Here is a 13,766-nt window from a genome sequence, read left to right on the forward strand (position 1 = left end):
TGATCAAGTAGTTGTAATTTTATGAAATAATTTTCGTGACATGAACTAAACATGTGCAAAATATGAAGGTGATAGGGGCTGTTTTTCTTGAGTTATTGCAAAGAAAGTTGCAGAAAGACAGAAATATTTCAATACATCGAAGATAAACTTTAATTTCAACCAAGTTTTTTAACGTGATCCCGACAACGTATGAAAAAACGAAGGGCACAATTACGATAGCCCTACATCCCAGCTACAACATATTAAAATCTTAGAGAAATTCACCGAAGCATAAGTGAGCTAGTGCTCGATAAAGATAGTCATGTCAATTTTCATTTCCATAAAAATTGCACTCCCATAGAGATTACACGTAAACTAGTCAAATTTGACAAGGTTACCTTCAATCCATTTTTTCGAGGTGATGTTGTCATCAAATCAAAATTGTATAATAACGTTTATGAAAGAGCATTTCATAAGCTACAACATATTGAAATTTGGGTGAAAATTGGCAAAGGATTAGTGAGATACGCTCGAGTAAACTTGAAATTTGATGACGTCATTTTGAAAATTTACTTTTTTTACTTTATTAAGAAATTTGATATCTTTTAATCATTTTTTCAGCATAGCCAACCCATGAAATAACATGAACAACTCATCAGCTTTCATAATATGTAAAAAAAATGGGGGGTCACCGTCCATCCTGACGAGTAAAATCTGATTTAAAATTGGCGGTTTTTTTGCATAGTTGCACTGTGTATCCCCATTGACGCACGCGCGGAATTTTGAATTTGCCGGGCCCGTATGACGTCATACTGAGTCGGATCGACTTGAAATTTGGTAGAAATATTTCTTGACATTTTGGACATCCGATCCGTGTAAAAAAACTGAAAATTTTTCTTGCATATGAGCTCTGTGTGCGAATATGTGCGCGCGCGTACGCGTCCGTCCAATTTTTTCAATTTTTCAAAAAGTGCTCCAAATGGTCTGAAACGTGTGCAAAAAAATTTTGAGCTCGATTTGAGCATACAAATATTTCAACGCGCGCGTACGCGCGCGTTCTAAGATAAATATGAATTTTGACAATATGAGTAGAATCCGCTTGACTTAAAATATATGTGACGTAAATTTCATTGAAGAATTCTATTCTGTTAATGAGATATGGATGAAAATGTGTTTTCATATAATGACGTCATAGTGACGTCACGGTCGACTGATCACTATGATTTTATAAAATTTTTCGTCTTTGGGACATGATACATATATGGTATGAGTTTGAAATTGATACTGTGAGAACTTTCTGAGTACGTAGATACACAACTTTTGTCCAGAAATAAAGAAGAAGAACAAAGAATCCGTACAGATACAGAAGGTGATCCGAGAGGATACTCGGATCACCTAAAAAGAAAAATCCGCAAATAGCTTCACTTTAAAAAAAAAAAAGTACACATTTCTTGACTTATTACTGACATAATTCCCCTGCTTTGTAAAGGAGGTAAGTCAATTGGTCTTTCAATGTGCTTAATTATATCAATTTACACATAATTTTTGAAGAAAAAGGGTTACAGACTTTTGGCGCAGCCATGTACACACATCAACTTCCATATATCCACACCATACATATGAACATATGCAGACATGACCAGATGAATGCATATAAATGAATCTTTAACGTATACCTGTACGTGTAAATAATGTCAAATTATAGTAGAAGGGAAGACAAGTGACGTAATGTACCCATCTTTCCCACTCTTCTCGTTATGTCGCCCATTATGCCTGCCTGGAACTATTTAGTTTAGGGGCGTCTTCTCTTTCACTACATTGTATTGTTTGGCTCTGGTACTGTTCAAGAGCCGTATACCGGACGGCCCTGGGGCTGTTCCGTTTGAGGTCTCTCCATTTCGAATATTTTGTGCCTCTTCAGTGCCTTCTCTCTTCTCCGTGTTGTATCTTTGTTGCATCGCGTTTTTATACTTTCGAAGATAATCCGTATCGAGAGGTTCCGTGAGGTTCTGTGGAGTGGCTGCCCACGAAGGGTAGTGGAACATGATGTTATTTTGGAGCGACCATCGTGCAAATATTGCACGCTCTACTGAGAATCTGTGCCCTGAAACTTTTTCATCGTGAAAACCTTGAACTTCGCACTCGCTCCTTCCCATCGGCTCGTAGTAATGATAAGGCACACGTGAGTCGTTATGACGGCTGTTGAGAAGAAGACGATAAAACGAACAATAAAATCAAAACAAAGTGTTTCACAGCCATTTTTTCTCATCTTACTAGCACTTGTGTTTCTTTTCAACAAATTTGTAATACTCAAAGTGCTTCTGCCAGATGATACAGTAACGACACATTCTATTAGGTAAACCTTTAACCGCGTCCGGTTTGACCTGATCACATTCACTGCGACATTAAACAAACATGAACTTGTGAAATGATAAATGTACATTAAGTGCTTCCAGTCTAAATCAGCATAATATGCAGTTCAGTACAATTCCTTATCAATGGCAGGCCATGCCCTGCTACGATCAGCATTTTCCGTAGCATTTCCCGTCCGTCCCAACTGATTCGCTCCAAGGTTATATGTCTGCAGTCAATACGCAGAGATTCGTATATGTAATATATCTTAGGAAACGATAATTAGCACGCTATTTCTGCATCTGACGACGAAAAAATGCCGAAATAACAGTTTGCTTCTGCAACCTTTCCTAGTTTTTGTCGACGCCCAAGTAGACGCAAGGCCTAAGGGAGCGTACGTAGTCCAGTTTCTCTCTGGACTCAATTTGTTGGGTTTTTTAATGGTTTTGAATGGTTGACAGGAATTACGCCCGGGCTATAGCCATAAGCTAGTCTGAAAAGGTAGAGTTAAAATGTAAAAGCAAAACACTAAAAATTGTACTTAAAAATAATGTGTATGGCAAGTTATGAGGCGACGACATCTTCTATTCACTCATTTGCATATGTCGAATGCTCAAGAACTGCTTTGTGAAAATTGGTCAAAAAAAGTTAGGGTTTTTTTTTTCAAACTTTTCCTCATGCACTCTTATTCTAATTTTAATTAAATTTTCACCGTTGCGCTCGTAAAATCTTACTCTTTTCGAGTTAGACTACAATGTATTCTTAATGGTTCGGAATTCCCCTTTAAGCGTTAAGTGCGTGGTTCGGTCCAAAGGCACTTTTTTGTTCTTTCTTTTTGTTACCATGCACAGAACGAGCACATATGTGCATGTATAATCGTCTGGCTTGTAAAGTTTACAGTACCGCGATGCTTACTCAGAAAAACAAAACAAATCGAAACAAAAAAAAAACAAAGCAAAACAAAGCAAAACAAAACAAAACAGGGAAACTGCATGCTTATATACCCCGCTATATACCTGCAGTAGTCGCTGCTTGGTAGGCCGTATACATGGACGCTTTTGCAGATGTCGAGTGCAAAAGCCATTGAAACGAAGCCTGTGCTGAACCACGTGTTCAACTCGGCTCTATGTCCCCATGATGACGGTGGCGATGAGGATAACGACAGCAATGGAAAAAGAAGAAAAAGAGAGAAAAGTAGAAAAAAACATTTATATGGCTAAATTTAAAAGATGCTTGGGAAATGTTGATAAAAAGAATGAAGAGGAGGAGGAAGAAGAGGAGCAACAACTGCTGATAGAAAAAAAAAGCGAGCATGAAATAAGAGGAGAAAAAATTCGCAGAAAAAGAAAAAAAAAGGTGAACTAGTCATAATAGAGAGGGAAAGAGGTGTGTGGCATATAAGAGAAGAGCATAAAAAAGAGAAAACGTAAAAAAGGAACAAAAGCAAACAAGGAGGAGTGGTATGAATATCCATGATAGAGGGCGGTGTTACATTGTCATTGAAAAAAAAAAAGAGAATAAATCGTGGAAAAAGTCAGTAAGAAAACCTCCAGAAGTTAGATTTCACATCGGTAATGTTTAGACTTCAAACAGTACAAAAGAGCGCATTGTATGTGTGCATTGAACTATTGTGGCAACGATTAGTTAAAGGAAGAAATTGCCAGACATAAAAAAAGAAACACATTGGAATAACTTTAGAATTTCATGCAGACGTGTGACATCACAAGGTGTATCTGAAAAAGGAAAATAGCTGTGGAGATGTTTTTTGGTTTTTTTTTTTTTGGGGGGGTTTAAGCATGGACAGCAGACTTATGCGAATGATCCTCATCTCAATTTTTACTTTACTGTTGCTATTACGGTTGAAATCGTGAAATGAAACTAATGGGTGTAACAATAAGAAAGAATATTGATTTCTCAATTCACTGTAGGGCCTATAGTAACGTGTCCGGGCTTAACAAAATTTTCAGATGAATATTTCATTAACAGGAGAGTAATCAAAATACAATTACCATATGGGGAAGAAAACGGTGGGTGCCTACTAGGTTACGGTGTAATTAACAAGTTGGTCTGTTTTAATCCTATAATGTATTATTATGACAGAAGAACAAAGAGCTTTGTATTAACAGTATTGGCACCTATACTCCCTTTAACAGGTCCTGATTACCTTTGGGAACAGTTATTTAAAAATGTTCAAGATATCACATTTGATGCATATGTGTAGTCTGTTGTATCACAAAACATCCTACCGTATTATACAATTTTGCAATAAAGCCTAAAATATGAGGAGATATCAATTTTTTTCTCATTAAACCATAACTGTAGACTGTTTAGTCTGGCATCATGAATTTTTTTTATTGTAACTATTGTTCACATTTTGTGTATTTAATAATACTTAACATTGGTTGTATGGATTTAAATTTTTTACAATGGTTTTTTTTTTTCTATCCCAAACTCACATTTTGGAACTATTTCAAAGCACTAATGCTGGGTTTTTGTTCCATCTGCAAATGGTAAATTATGCCTTAAAGCAGGCCAAACTTTGATTTGACAGTGGAAACAAAACAAGAGAATCTCGGCATCACATATCACACAGTTTGCGATGTTATGCAAGTGTCCGGATCTCGAATTGATACGGAGCACGATCCAAATCTACTTACCTTCGCATTCCAGTGTCAAGCAGAAACCTTGTCTCTGATTCGTTATGTTTCTCCTTCGTCAGAAAAACGAATTTAGCGCGTGGATGTCTTTGTTTTAATCTTCTGGCGACTCTGAAGGTTCTGTCAGTCGTCATGTTGATCTCCGCTTCATAAAGCCATGGTACCACAATGTAAGAAGCTCTCGTTGACTCGTCTATCAGGATCTCATTTCGCACCTTCCAGCGTGTGAACAATCCCCGCGGAAGATTACGGTGGCCGATGATCCGGATGTCGGTTCGGGAGCCGACGTCCTCGGTCCAGCCGATGACGGGGGCACTGTTCATTCGGAGCACGCAGTCGGCACTGTCGATATCGACCCCGGCGCCCGATTGATAGAGGTGTCCGGAGCTCGATACCAGAGCGCACTGTCCACATCGCAACTTTAAAGGCTAAATTGGAATAATTTAGACAAATGAAAAACGCTCGTATATGTTAGACTACACCACCAGCGGAACATATGAAATTCAAAGAATTCCTTAGGATTTTACAGCCGAAAATCATGACAGGCTCGATAAAAAATGGCTTTGTACATTGTGGTTACCATCCAAAACGTGATTTGCGAGCGGGGTGTCATACTGTTTTGATGTTGCGACCATTGCCTATGTGTGTTGAGTGCATCAAAGGAACGTTACCGCGAGAGCGTTTAATGAAAGGGTTGTCGGGGTATATGGTCGGATTAATGTCGTGGTAATTACCCGGGATGATTAGGGTAGAATTTGGCAAAATTTATCGCGACGACATCCGCACAACATTTTGCGGAATCGTTTCAATAGGCATGGTAAAAAGAATAATAATGATTAAAAAAAAAAGAAGTATTGCCCCACGTTGTCGCGGTAGCTCTGCTTTGAAAGACTCGTTGTTATAACGGGGCTGCAGATAGAACTTTTATGGGACACCCCACCACTACAGCACACTTAGCCACAAACATAAATACACAACAAAACACACGTGCACACACATAACACCCACTTTTGAGCATACACACCATAATTCGACTATACTAACGACACGTCCTTATAAACACAGCCACCTATTTGGCACTCACAAACACAATATAAACGTTAGTAGTTTCATACACTTACAAACTAATACAAATACATACACCAACTCTACAAACACGTACGATATAAGCGCATGGCATGATTTAAAAAAAGGAGGTCGCTATGTAAATAGCAGACTGGCAGTCCCAAATAGGAATCATAACAATCATTGGAATCGATTCAAAAGAAAATGTTTAAAGAATTCACAGTATGAAAAAGAAAATCCTAACAAAAACATAATTCGATATAAGCATACATAACATAAAAATTGACAGTTTAGGTCTACAGGAAATATAAATACAATATTCGTGATTATTATGCATACCATAGGCCTACATAAGTATCAGAAAAATCTTGTTTAACTTTACCTCATCCGAATCGAGCAGAAAGTATCCTGGTACACCAGGACTCTCAGTCGGCGTTGTAAACGACTCGTCGTCCTCGCTTCCGTACTGACTCACATCTCCCGCCCAGTCGCTAAAACTATAACTCTGTATCCCACCTTCAGCAAGGGGGCTGCGGAGCTGACAGAAGAGGCCTGCGGCAGGAGCAGCCTTGATACTGCGAAACTCTTTATCTCGAGTCGACTCATCCAAGTAGAGAACAGATATCACCACAGCATACATGCAGAGTCCTATTAAACAACCCTGTTTCATAAAAAGAAAAGAAGAAAAAAGAAAAGAAAAGGCAGGACTTGAAAACGGAGAACTGTCATCAATTTATGTGTCATTTTTTGTTTGTTTATTTGTTTGTTTGTTTTCCTGGGTACTGTTTCATGAAAGGTGTCTGTCCTGGCAAGTTGTCAGTCTCTGACAATCTCAGTAAAATCCTTTGTTTGGATTGGCTGAGAAGCTCTGGTCACTGACTGTTTGCTATGGTGATTGTCAGAGACTGACAGCTTTGTCAGGGCTGACAACTTTCATGAAACGGTGCCCTGAAAGGAGACACATTAACATTGTGGTGGCTCAATTTAAAAAATTAAGTAGATTAGACAATTTTGAAATGGGCTGACTTGTCTGTTGAGTGGATTTCTAAGAAAATGCTCGCTCATCCGGAGTTGTAGAGACTAATGGATGACAGAGAGGCAGGACAAGAGGAAGGCATCAGTCTTAAGGAGTGGAGGCTATCTAGTATGGAACGCCAATTAACGAAATAGACAATGCGACACTTGGCGCCTCATAAATGTTTGCGCCTCGTAAGTTGACGGTTTTCGATCGGCGTCATCACTGCAGAAAAGTGTGGTCATTATAGTACCGACACAGCCTAGTCTGGATGCCTGGCAAGAGAAAACATCGCCGTACAGACTGGCCAGACTGGCCAGACTGGACAGACTTTCAGATACCGTTGACCGGTAACTGAGATAAAGATTAGGCTAATGAGAGAGAAAGATAAACACCTAAGATGAAGGTATGAGATGATGGTGAAAAAAAAAAGATGCACATAAAATTTTTTAATATCAACAATTTAAACAACAGTAATTAGTCATGAATGAAACAATAAAGACAAGAGAACTGAACAAAAATAGAGAATGAAAAGATCAATATGAAAACAAAGTATGACTGTAAATTATAGGTAAGCCTTTACGTGTGTATATTGATGCATGCTAAATCAAGATGTACGCTCTGTCCAAGCAGATATTGTCACACACAACGGCTTCCCACAAACGAATTTTAATGCTTGAATCAAATTAACCAGCCATGACTTCTGTTGACAGCAGAAATTAAAGTTCGGTCCCACATTGATATCGTATGTTTTCCTCAAACACTTTGAAAGCTCAAAAACTAAAATGCGTGCTCAAAAACAAAATTGCTTGCTGTTTGCATTGAACCAGGTACGAAACGCTCGACTGATATGATTTACTTACGATGACCATATTTACAAATAATTCGATTGGCAAGAATTTGAAATTGGACGAGAAAATCCTAAAATAAACCACCGGTGCCTGAGGCTGAAGGTATCGAAACAGCTGCACTGTACTATTAATGGCCGGCGGAACCGTGGGGGTCGGGGGCTCACCCTCCCCCCCCACACTTTTTGTGCATCATACAAAGGAATACATAAGGTGTTATCACTTTGGGCCCCTAACTTTTTTTTTAATCCGGAAGTACACAAGTGGCACTAAAATAGATGAGATCTTGAAAAAGAGTATCCACTCACCTTCGAAAATGCTCTACCAAGGCGGGTCATAGTGGGTGTGTTCATTTGTCGAAAGCAATCTTTATCAGGAACTCAATACTCTAAATCTACTGCTTTGAAGACCGGGGTAGGCTCGTTTAAAACGGAACCAGCACTTCAAGTTGATCCAGAGTCAATGTGATTGATACACTGCCCGTTGTTCTGCGTGTGTTCATCTGACGCTCGCCCCGCTTTACTCTCCAGTTCCGCAACTCTCTCCAAAATCCACCAGGAACCTAGTGGAGAAAAAAATATCATGGTTAGGCCTAAGGTAAGTCGCGACGTTCATATCTTTGGTGGCGCTTTTACTCCAGGTGATACAATGAGGTGATATGAGCGCTGAATTGTTTGCACTAACTTATCAGTGACAAGAGATTTGGCTGAATTCTAAATTAGTGGCGGATGGGGGGGGGGGGGGGGTTGGGGGCGCACCTTTATTTCTTTTTTGATAAAAGAAAATATGAAAGGGGGAGTGCTTTCGCCCCCTTTAATACATTGCACCATAAAAATTGCGCTTAAAGGGATGGTACAGTATTGGTGGAGATGAGAATTGGGCTTTTAACTTTTTGCGAGATACCAAGAAAACACTTATAATATAGTACAGAGCATACCATTTTAAGAGGAATTCAAAGTTTATTTGATGAAAATCGGGTTTGGAATGACTGGAACATCCAAAAACAAAGTAAAACAAAGAGATCGCAATACAAAGTGTCAAGGGTCCCACACTTATTAGAATCGCTCTTTTTTTGATATCTCAGCCATTTCAAAACCATAAGTTTCATCGAATAAACGTTGAATTCCTCATGGAATTACATGATCTTTAATATTTCATAAAAGGTTTCTCATTATCTCACCAAGAATGTTCGAAAACCGAAATTAGGTCTCAACCAAAGCTAAACGATCCCTTTAAAACCCTTTTTCCTTTTGCTTGTCAGCCGATGAGACCAGGAAGCAGCGAAAACGGGAGCCTTTTGTACGTGTCAGCTGATTAAACCCGAAAGTGGCACCAGAAAAAAAGAGCTCCCCCCCCCCCACTTTACGTAAACCTGGATCCGCCACAGAAAACACTAACGTACACTTATATCCAGAAGTCTCTGCTTTAGAAATTGAGTTTAATACTCCTAACCTTCATCACGTTTTTATATTATACAGACACAATCCATCGCGAAAATTCCACCATAAAATGAAAAGTCTGCTTGATTGTTATTGAATTATTAAAATAGCATGAGAAGTAACCCTTTAAGCGGCAGGATCCAAGTAACCAATTAAGCGGCTCGATACACGCACTCGCACGCGAGAACACGCACACACACTTTTTTATCATCAATAATTTTCATTTCTTATTTGATATTGTATAGCACACTTGAAATTAAAATGTGTTAAATAATAAAAAAACACGATTATCTGTAGATTTTTTCTTTAAAGCACACACCATTTACAATAAAATCGTAAAAGAATGATGTTCGTATTTTCAATGCGAAATAACCATGATCTGCTGTAATGGCGTCTGATCAAACAAAATGATGGCGTTACTTTGATGAATCTTTAATATAAGAACAAAGCGAAAAGACCCCTCCCTGCCCACCTGTACCCAAAACTATACCTGTATACCTATTATATATTCACATATTATTACAGGCGCCCGCTATCTTTGCAATCTCCTAATATATTTCCCTTGAAAAAAAAAGAAGAAGATATCATTAATGAAATATCTATGACTGCGCATTACCGATTCCCCTCCTTATCTAAACAGTAACTCTCATACTTCTGGTACAAAGTGCTTACAATACAAGGATAATGTAAGCCTACATCTGAAACAGAACAATTCAAAATGGCTGATCAAACTCAAACGATGGAACGCATAATCTAGCATGCAGAGCCGGCCGGGAGCCGGTCAACACAACCAGCAATCCGCATGGGTATATTGCCTTGTGCGGGTAAAAACGATCATACGCGCGATTACAAAGTTTATTTGGTATGATGCAGGAAGTGTTTAACAAATTTGATATGATGAACATCATAACGTTTACTTAAATACTACAAAATATTGCAAATAAAGCATGCTATAGAACTTAAAGTATAATACCTTAGTCACTGATAATGACCATTATAATTATGCATGAGATAATAGCTCTAAATAAGTTTTGGAATTGGGAAACATGAGTTTTACCAAATGTTCATGCAGCCCAGAAATGAACGCCTAAACAGAACCTAGACGCCTAAACGTACTATAGAAGGCTTAGTACCGCATCAGTAAACACAATGCCGTATAGGCCTAAACACCCCAGCGGCATGATTAACACATGACCACTGGATTGCCGAACACATGACGTAGGCGTACTAGTATTTTTTACAATGATGTCACTGGAATGTTTAGGGTTCCACCCAATCCAGGGATTTCAGAGGCCACGCGCTATTGTGACGTCACAATGATACTTATTGATATTCTAAGTCACTTACGGAAATGTACTCTGATAATATGTTTCAACTTTTCAAAGACGCCATTGCGAACCCAGTTCTACAATCACGAATGAAATCATTGTCATAAATGTGATATGATATGATATGATATGATATGATATGATATATTTTGTGATGTGATGTGATAATATGTCGATTGATGTGATGTCATGTCATGTCATGTCATGTCATGTCATGTGATGTGATGTGATGTGATGTGATGTGATGTGATGTGATGTGATGTGATGTGATGTGATGTGATGTGATGTGATGTGATGTGATGTGATATGATATGATATGATATGATATGATATGATATGATATGATATGATATGATATGAAATGCCCATAGAAAAATCGCTCAGTTATCAATTCGTTACTCGCTCACTTCAATAATGTATAGGCCCTACATACCAATACTACTACTCGATACAAATGCGTGTATGCCAGCCATTTTGATGGAATGGGTGGATGCATCTAACGCTCCTGGTCCCCGTTGCTAACTCGAAACATCAAACGCAAGTTCCCCCAAATCATAGGCGAACTTTGCGTTTAACGCAATCTTTGGTGTAAGGACTTGCGTTTGATTTCGAACGCAAATATCAAAAGCACAATTTTGTTTGATTCAGATCAAATGCAACGTTGCCTTAATTGAATTGAACTGAATTGAATTGAATTGAAATAAATTAAAATGAATTAAACTGAATTGAAATGAATAGAATAGAATAGAATAGAATAGAATAGAAATAGAATAGAATTGAATTGAATTGAAATGAATTGAAGAGGTATTTATTGACGAACATCCATGGCAAAATTGCGAACATTTTTACATAAAACCAATTTGAATATATTGAAATATGTCTAAAACAGCAAAAGATGTACATATAGAATCAAAAATATATGAGATATTTATCTTGAATATTGCACAATAAACATGATAAAATTGGACTTTACGACTAAACAAAAGCAAATATTGGGGTTGGGATCTCGACTTTTGTATTACTATTCACTGTATAATAAGGGAAAACCTATCATAACAAGTGTTATACTATGAATTACACTTGAAAATTAAAAACACAAATATATATAATACTTTCTTCAACGCAACTGTTCTCATTATGATCTAAATTATGTAATCATTATTCATACTTATGCATAAAAATTCACCTGTAAATTCGACTTCTTTCTCATCTTCTGCTTCTTTACTCTCTTTTTCCCCTCCTCAGCCTTTACCCTCTTCTTCCTCTTCTCCTCCTTCAACCTCATTTTATTTCATACAACAATATTTAGATTAGCATTATCTTTGATAATACATATTTTGCCATTAGTATGATAAAGATCACCATTTACACTATAACAGCATTCGATATGAACCACTAACAATCAATGTTGCCTGCGATACTTGGGTTTGATGTAAAACTTTAATCGCGAGACGATTTTTTTTTAGCCACGGAGTCCATCACGGAAGCCAGCATAACCTGACAATTTACCATCCACATTAAACAGGGTAATTTCAGCTGAATATGAGCCGACAGGCATCATGTGGGTATCTATACATTAAGTATAGAGCGAATCTCGAACTGGTACATTTCTTCAGTAATTTCATTACTTAACGACAAAGCTGCTGCATCTTACTGTCATAGGAGAAAAGCTGAAACATGTTAAAACATGATTCTGTAGCAAAAAAAAAAATCAATTATAGAGTAATCTTGAAGTCAAACTATGAGTGGACCCTAAACCTCTGGATTGCCACGTGTTCTGTCGTTTTATACTAAACAGTAAAGCAAAATATTGTCCCTGATAAATGTCTCGGAGACGCAATGTAACTAAGAAGGAAGTATCCACTATCCATATAATTCTTTTCTTGAAGGATCAGAACAAATATATCATTACAATTTGGGGGCAAGACGTGCTTACAAAAATATATATTTTTTTTTAAGTAGCTTTCAAAGGAGATAAGTTTAATAGACTTACCAATTTTTATGCTGCCTGGCCGTTTGATACTGGACTCTACTTCCTCATCGCAGTAGTCATGTCACAGTCAGTACTCTTAGAAGGCTTGTGTTCACAAAGAGCAATGTACTGGTGTCACATGAGTCTTGGGGAAAGTGTGTATACTATTGTCCTTTTCAGGCTACAGTGCAGATTAAGATATAATGGCCCAAACATTCTTCGCCAGACTGATCAATAGAATATGATAAGCAACTCTAGCAAAATGAGCTGCATTGTAAGAGTATACACCTTATGCAGCGAACCAAGGTTAGATCAGGGATGTGACACGAAAAAAGGAACCTTTACATTTTACTACGCATACGAGCATGTCAAAAGGCACCAAGTCGGGTCCCAATTCATAAAAGATGATAGGATAACAACTCTTGCTAAAATAGCAACTTCTCAAAATAACAGTCAATCAGGAAACTGTATTCCTGATGTTACCATGACAAATGCTATTCCAGCAAGAGATGCTATTATTGCACTCTTTTTTTTCTTTTGGGAAACGGGGCCCAGGTTTATGTGTTCTCATTTTTGTAAATGCAAATTCAGTCTACTTTCTTTTTATGCGAAAGTTTGCTTTTATAAATAAATATTCCGAAATTATTTTTACCATCTTTCTGTATAGCTGACAAGTTATTTTCGGCCCTGAATTAAAAAAAGTATATTTCATCAAAATCATTAAACTATAAATCATTAAAATCATTAAAATTCTTAAATAATAGAAATTACCCTTAATACCCAAAGAGATTTTGTGCCAATTCACAATTTTCAATTTAAAAATATCAAAATATTCAATCACAAATTCCCATACCTCTTTAACCCTATCACAATGTAAAAATGAATACAAAAAATATATATTTATACGTCCCTGGTTTCTGCTGACAACTTCCCCCCCCCCCCCACACACCAGGTCTAAGTCTTGCTGCAAAACTTTATTTCATAGTGCTTCTTGATATCCATGTAATAACATAAACTGAAATTTCCTGCATTCTGAGAGCAGGATTTTCCTTCGCGATATGATAAAAATCATCTCGTCAATTCCTGCCGAGATATCAAAGTTTTCATGACA

At 37.6% G+C, this 13,766-nt stretch overlaps 1 protein-coding gene across 1 annotated transcript; it reads right to left on the reverse strand.

Annotated features, from left to right (window-relative positions):
• Positions 1–1,766: 1,766 nt before the first annotated feature.
• On the reverse strand, positions 1,767–8,254 carry LOC139724673 (alpha-N-acetylgalactosaminide alpha-2,6-sialyltransferase 5-like). The gene is made up of 6 exons (XM_071635801.1): positions 8,225–8,254; positions 7,326–7,439; positions 6,436–6,714; positions 4,989–5,416; positions 3,348–3,455; positions 1,767–2,178 (listed from the first exon to the last, which is right to left on the reverse strand). Exons 1-6 carry the CDS (start codon positions 8,252–8,254, stop codon positions 1,767–1,769), a joined length of 1,371 nt encoding a protein of 456 aa, XP_071491902.1.
• Positions 8,255–13,766: the final 5,512 nt, after the last annotated feature.

Source organism: Diadema antillarum, unplaced genomic scaffold (assembly GCF_040938485.1).
Source record: "Diadema antillarum isolate AM-2024a unplaced genomic scaffold, OU_Dant_1.0 scf00000226, whole genome shotgun sequence".
NCBI lineage: Eukaryota > Metazoa > Echinodermata > Echinoidea > Diadematoida > Diadematidae > Diadema > Diadema antillarum.

Bases quoted from the DNA above. Each gene is read 5' to 3' on its own strand.
- LOC139724673 (XM_071635801.1), bottom strand. From the start codon at position 8,254: ATGACCCGCCTTGGTAGAGCATTTTCGAAG. The intron at 7,440-8,224 runs GTGAGTGGATAC...CTCTCTCATTAG, and splicing joins TTGGTAGAGCATTTTCGAAG to CCTAATCTTTATCTCAGTTA. The intron at 5,417-6,435 runs GTAAAGTTAAAC...ATTCCAATTTAG, and splicing joins TTCTGCTCGATTCGGATGAG to CCTTTAAAGTTGCGATGTGG.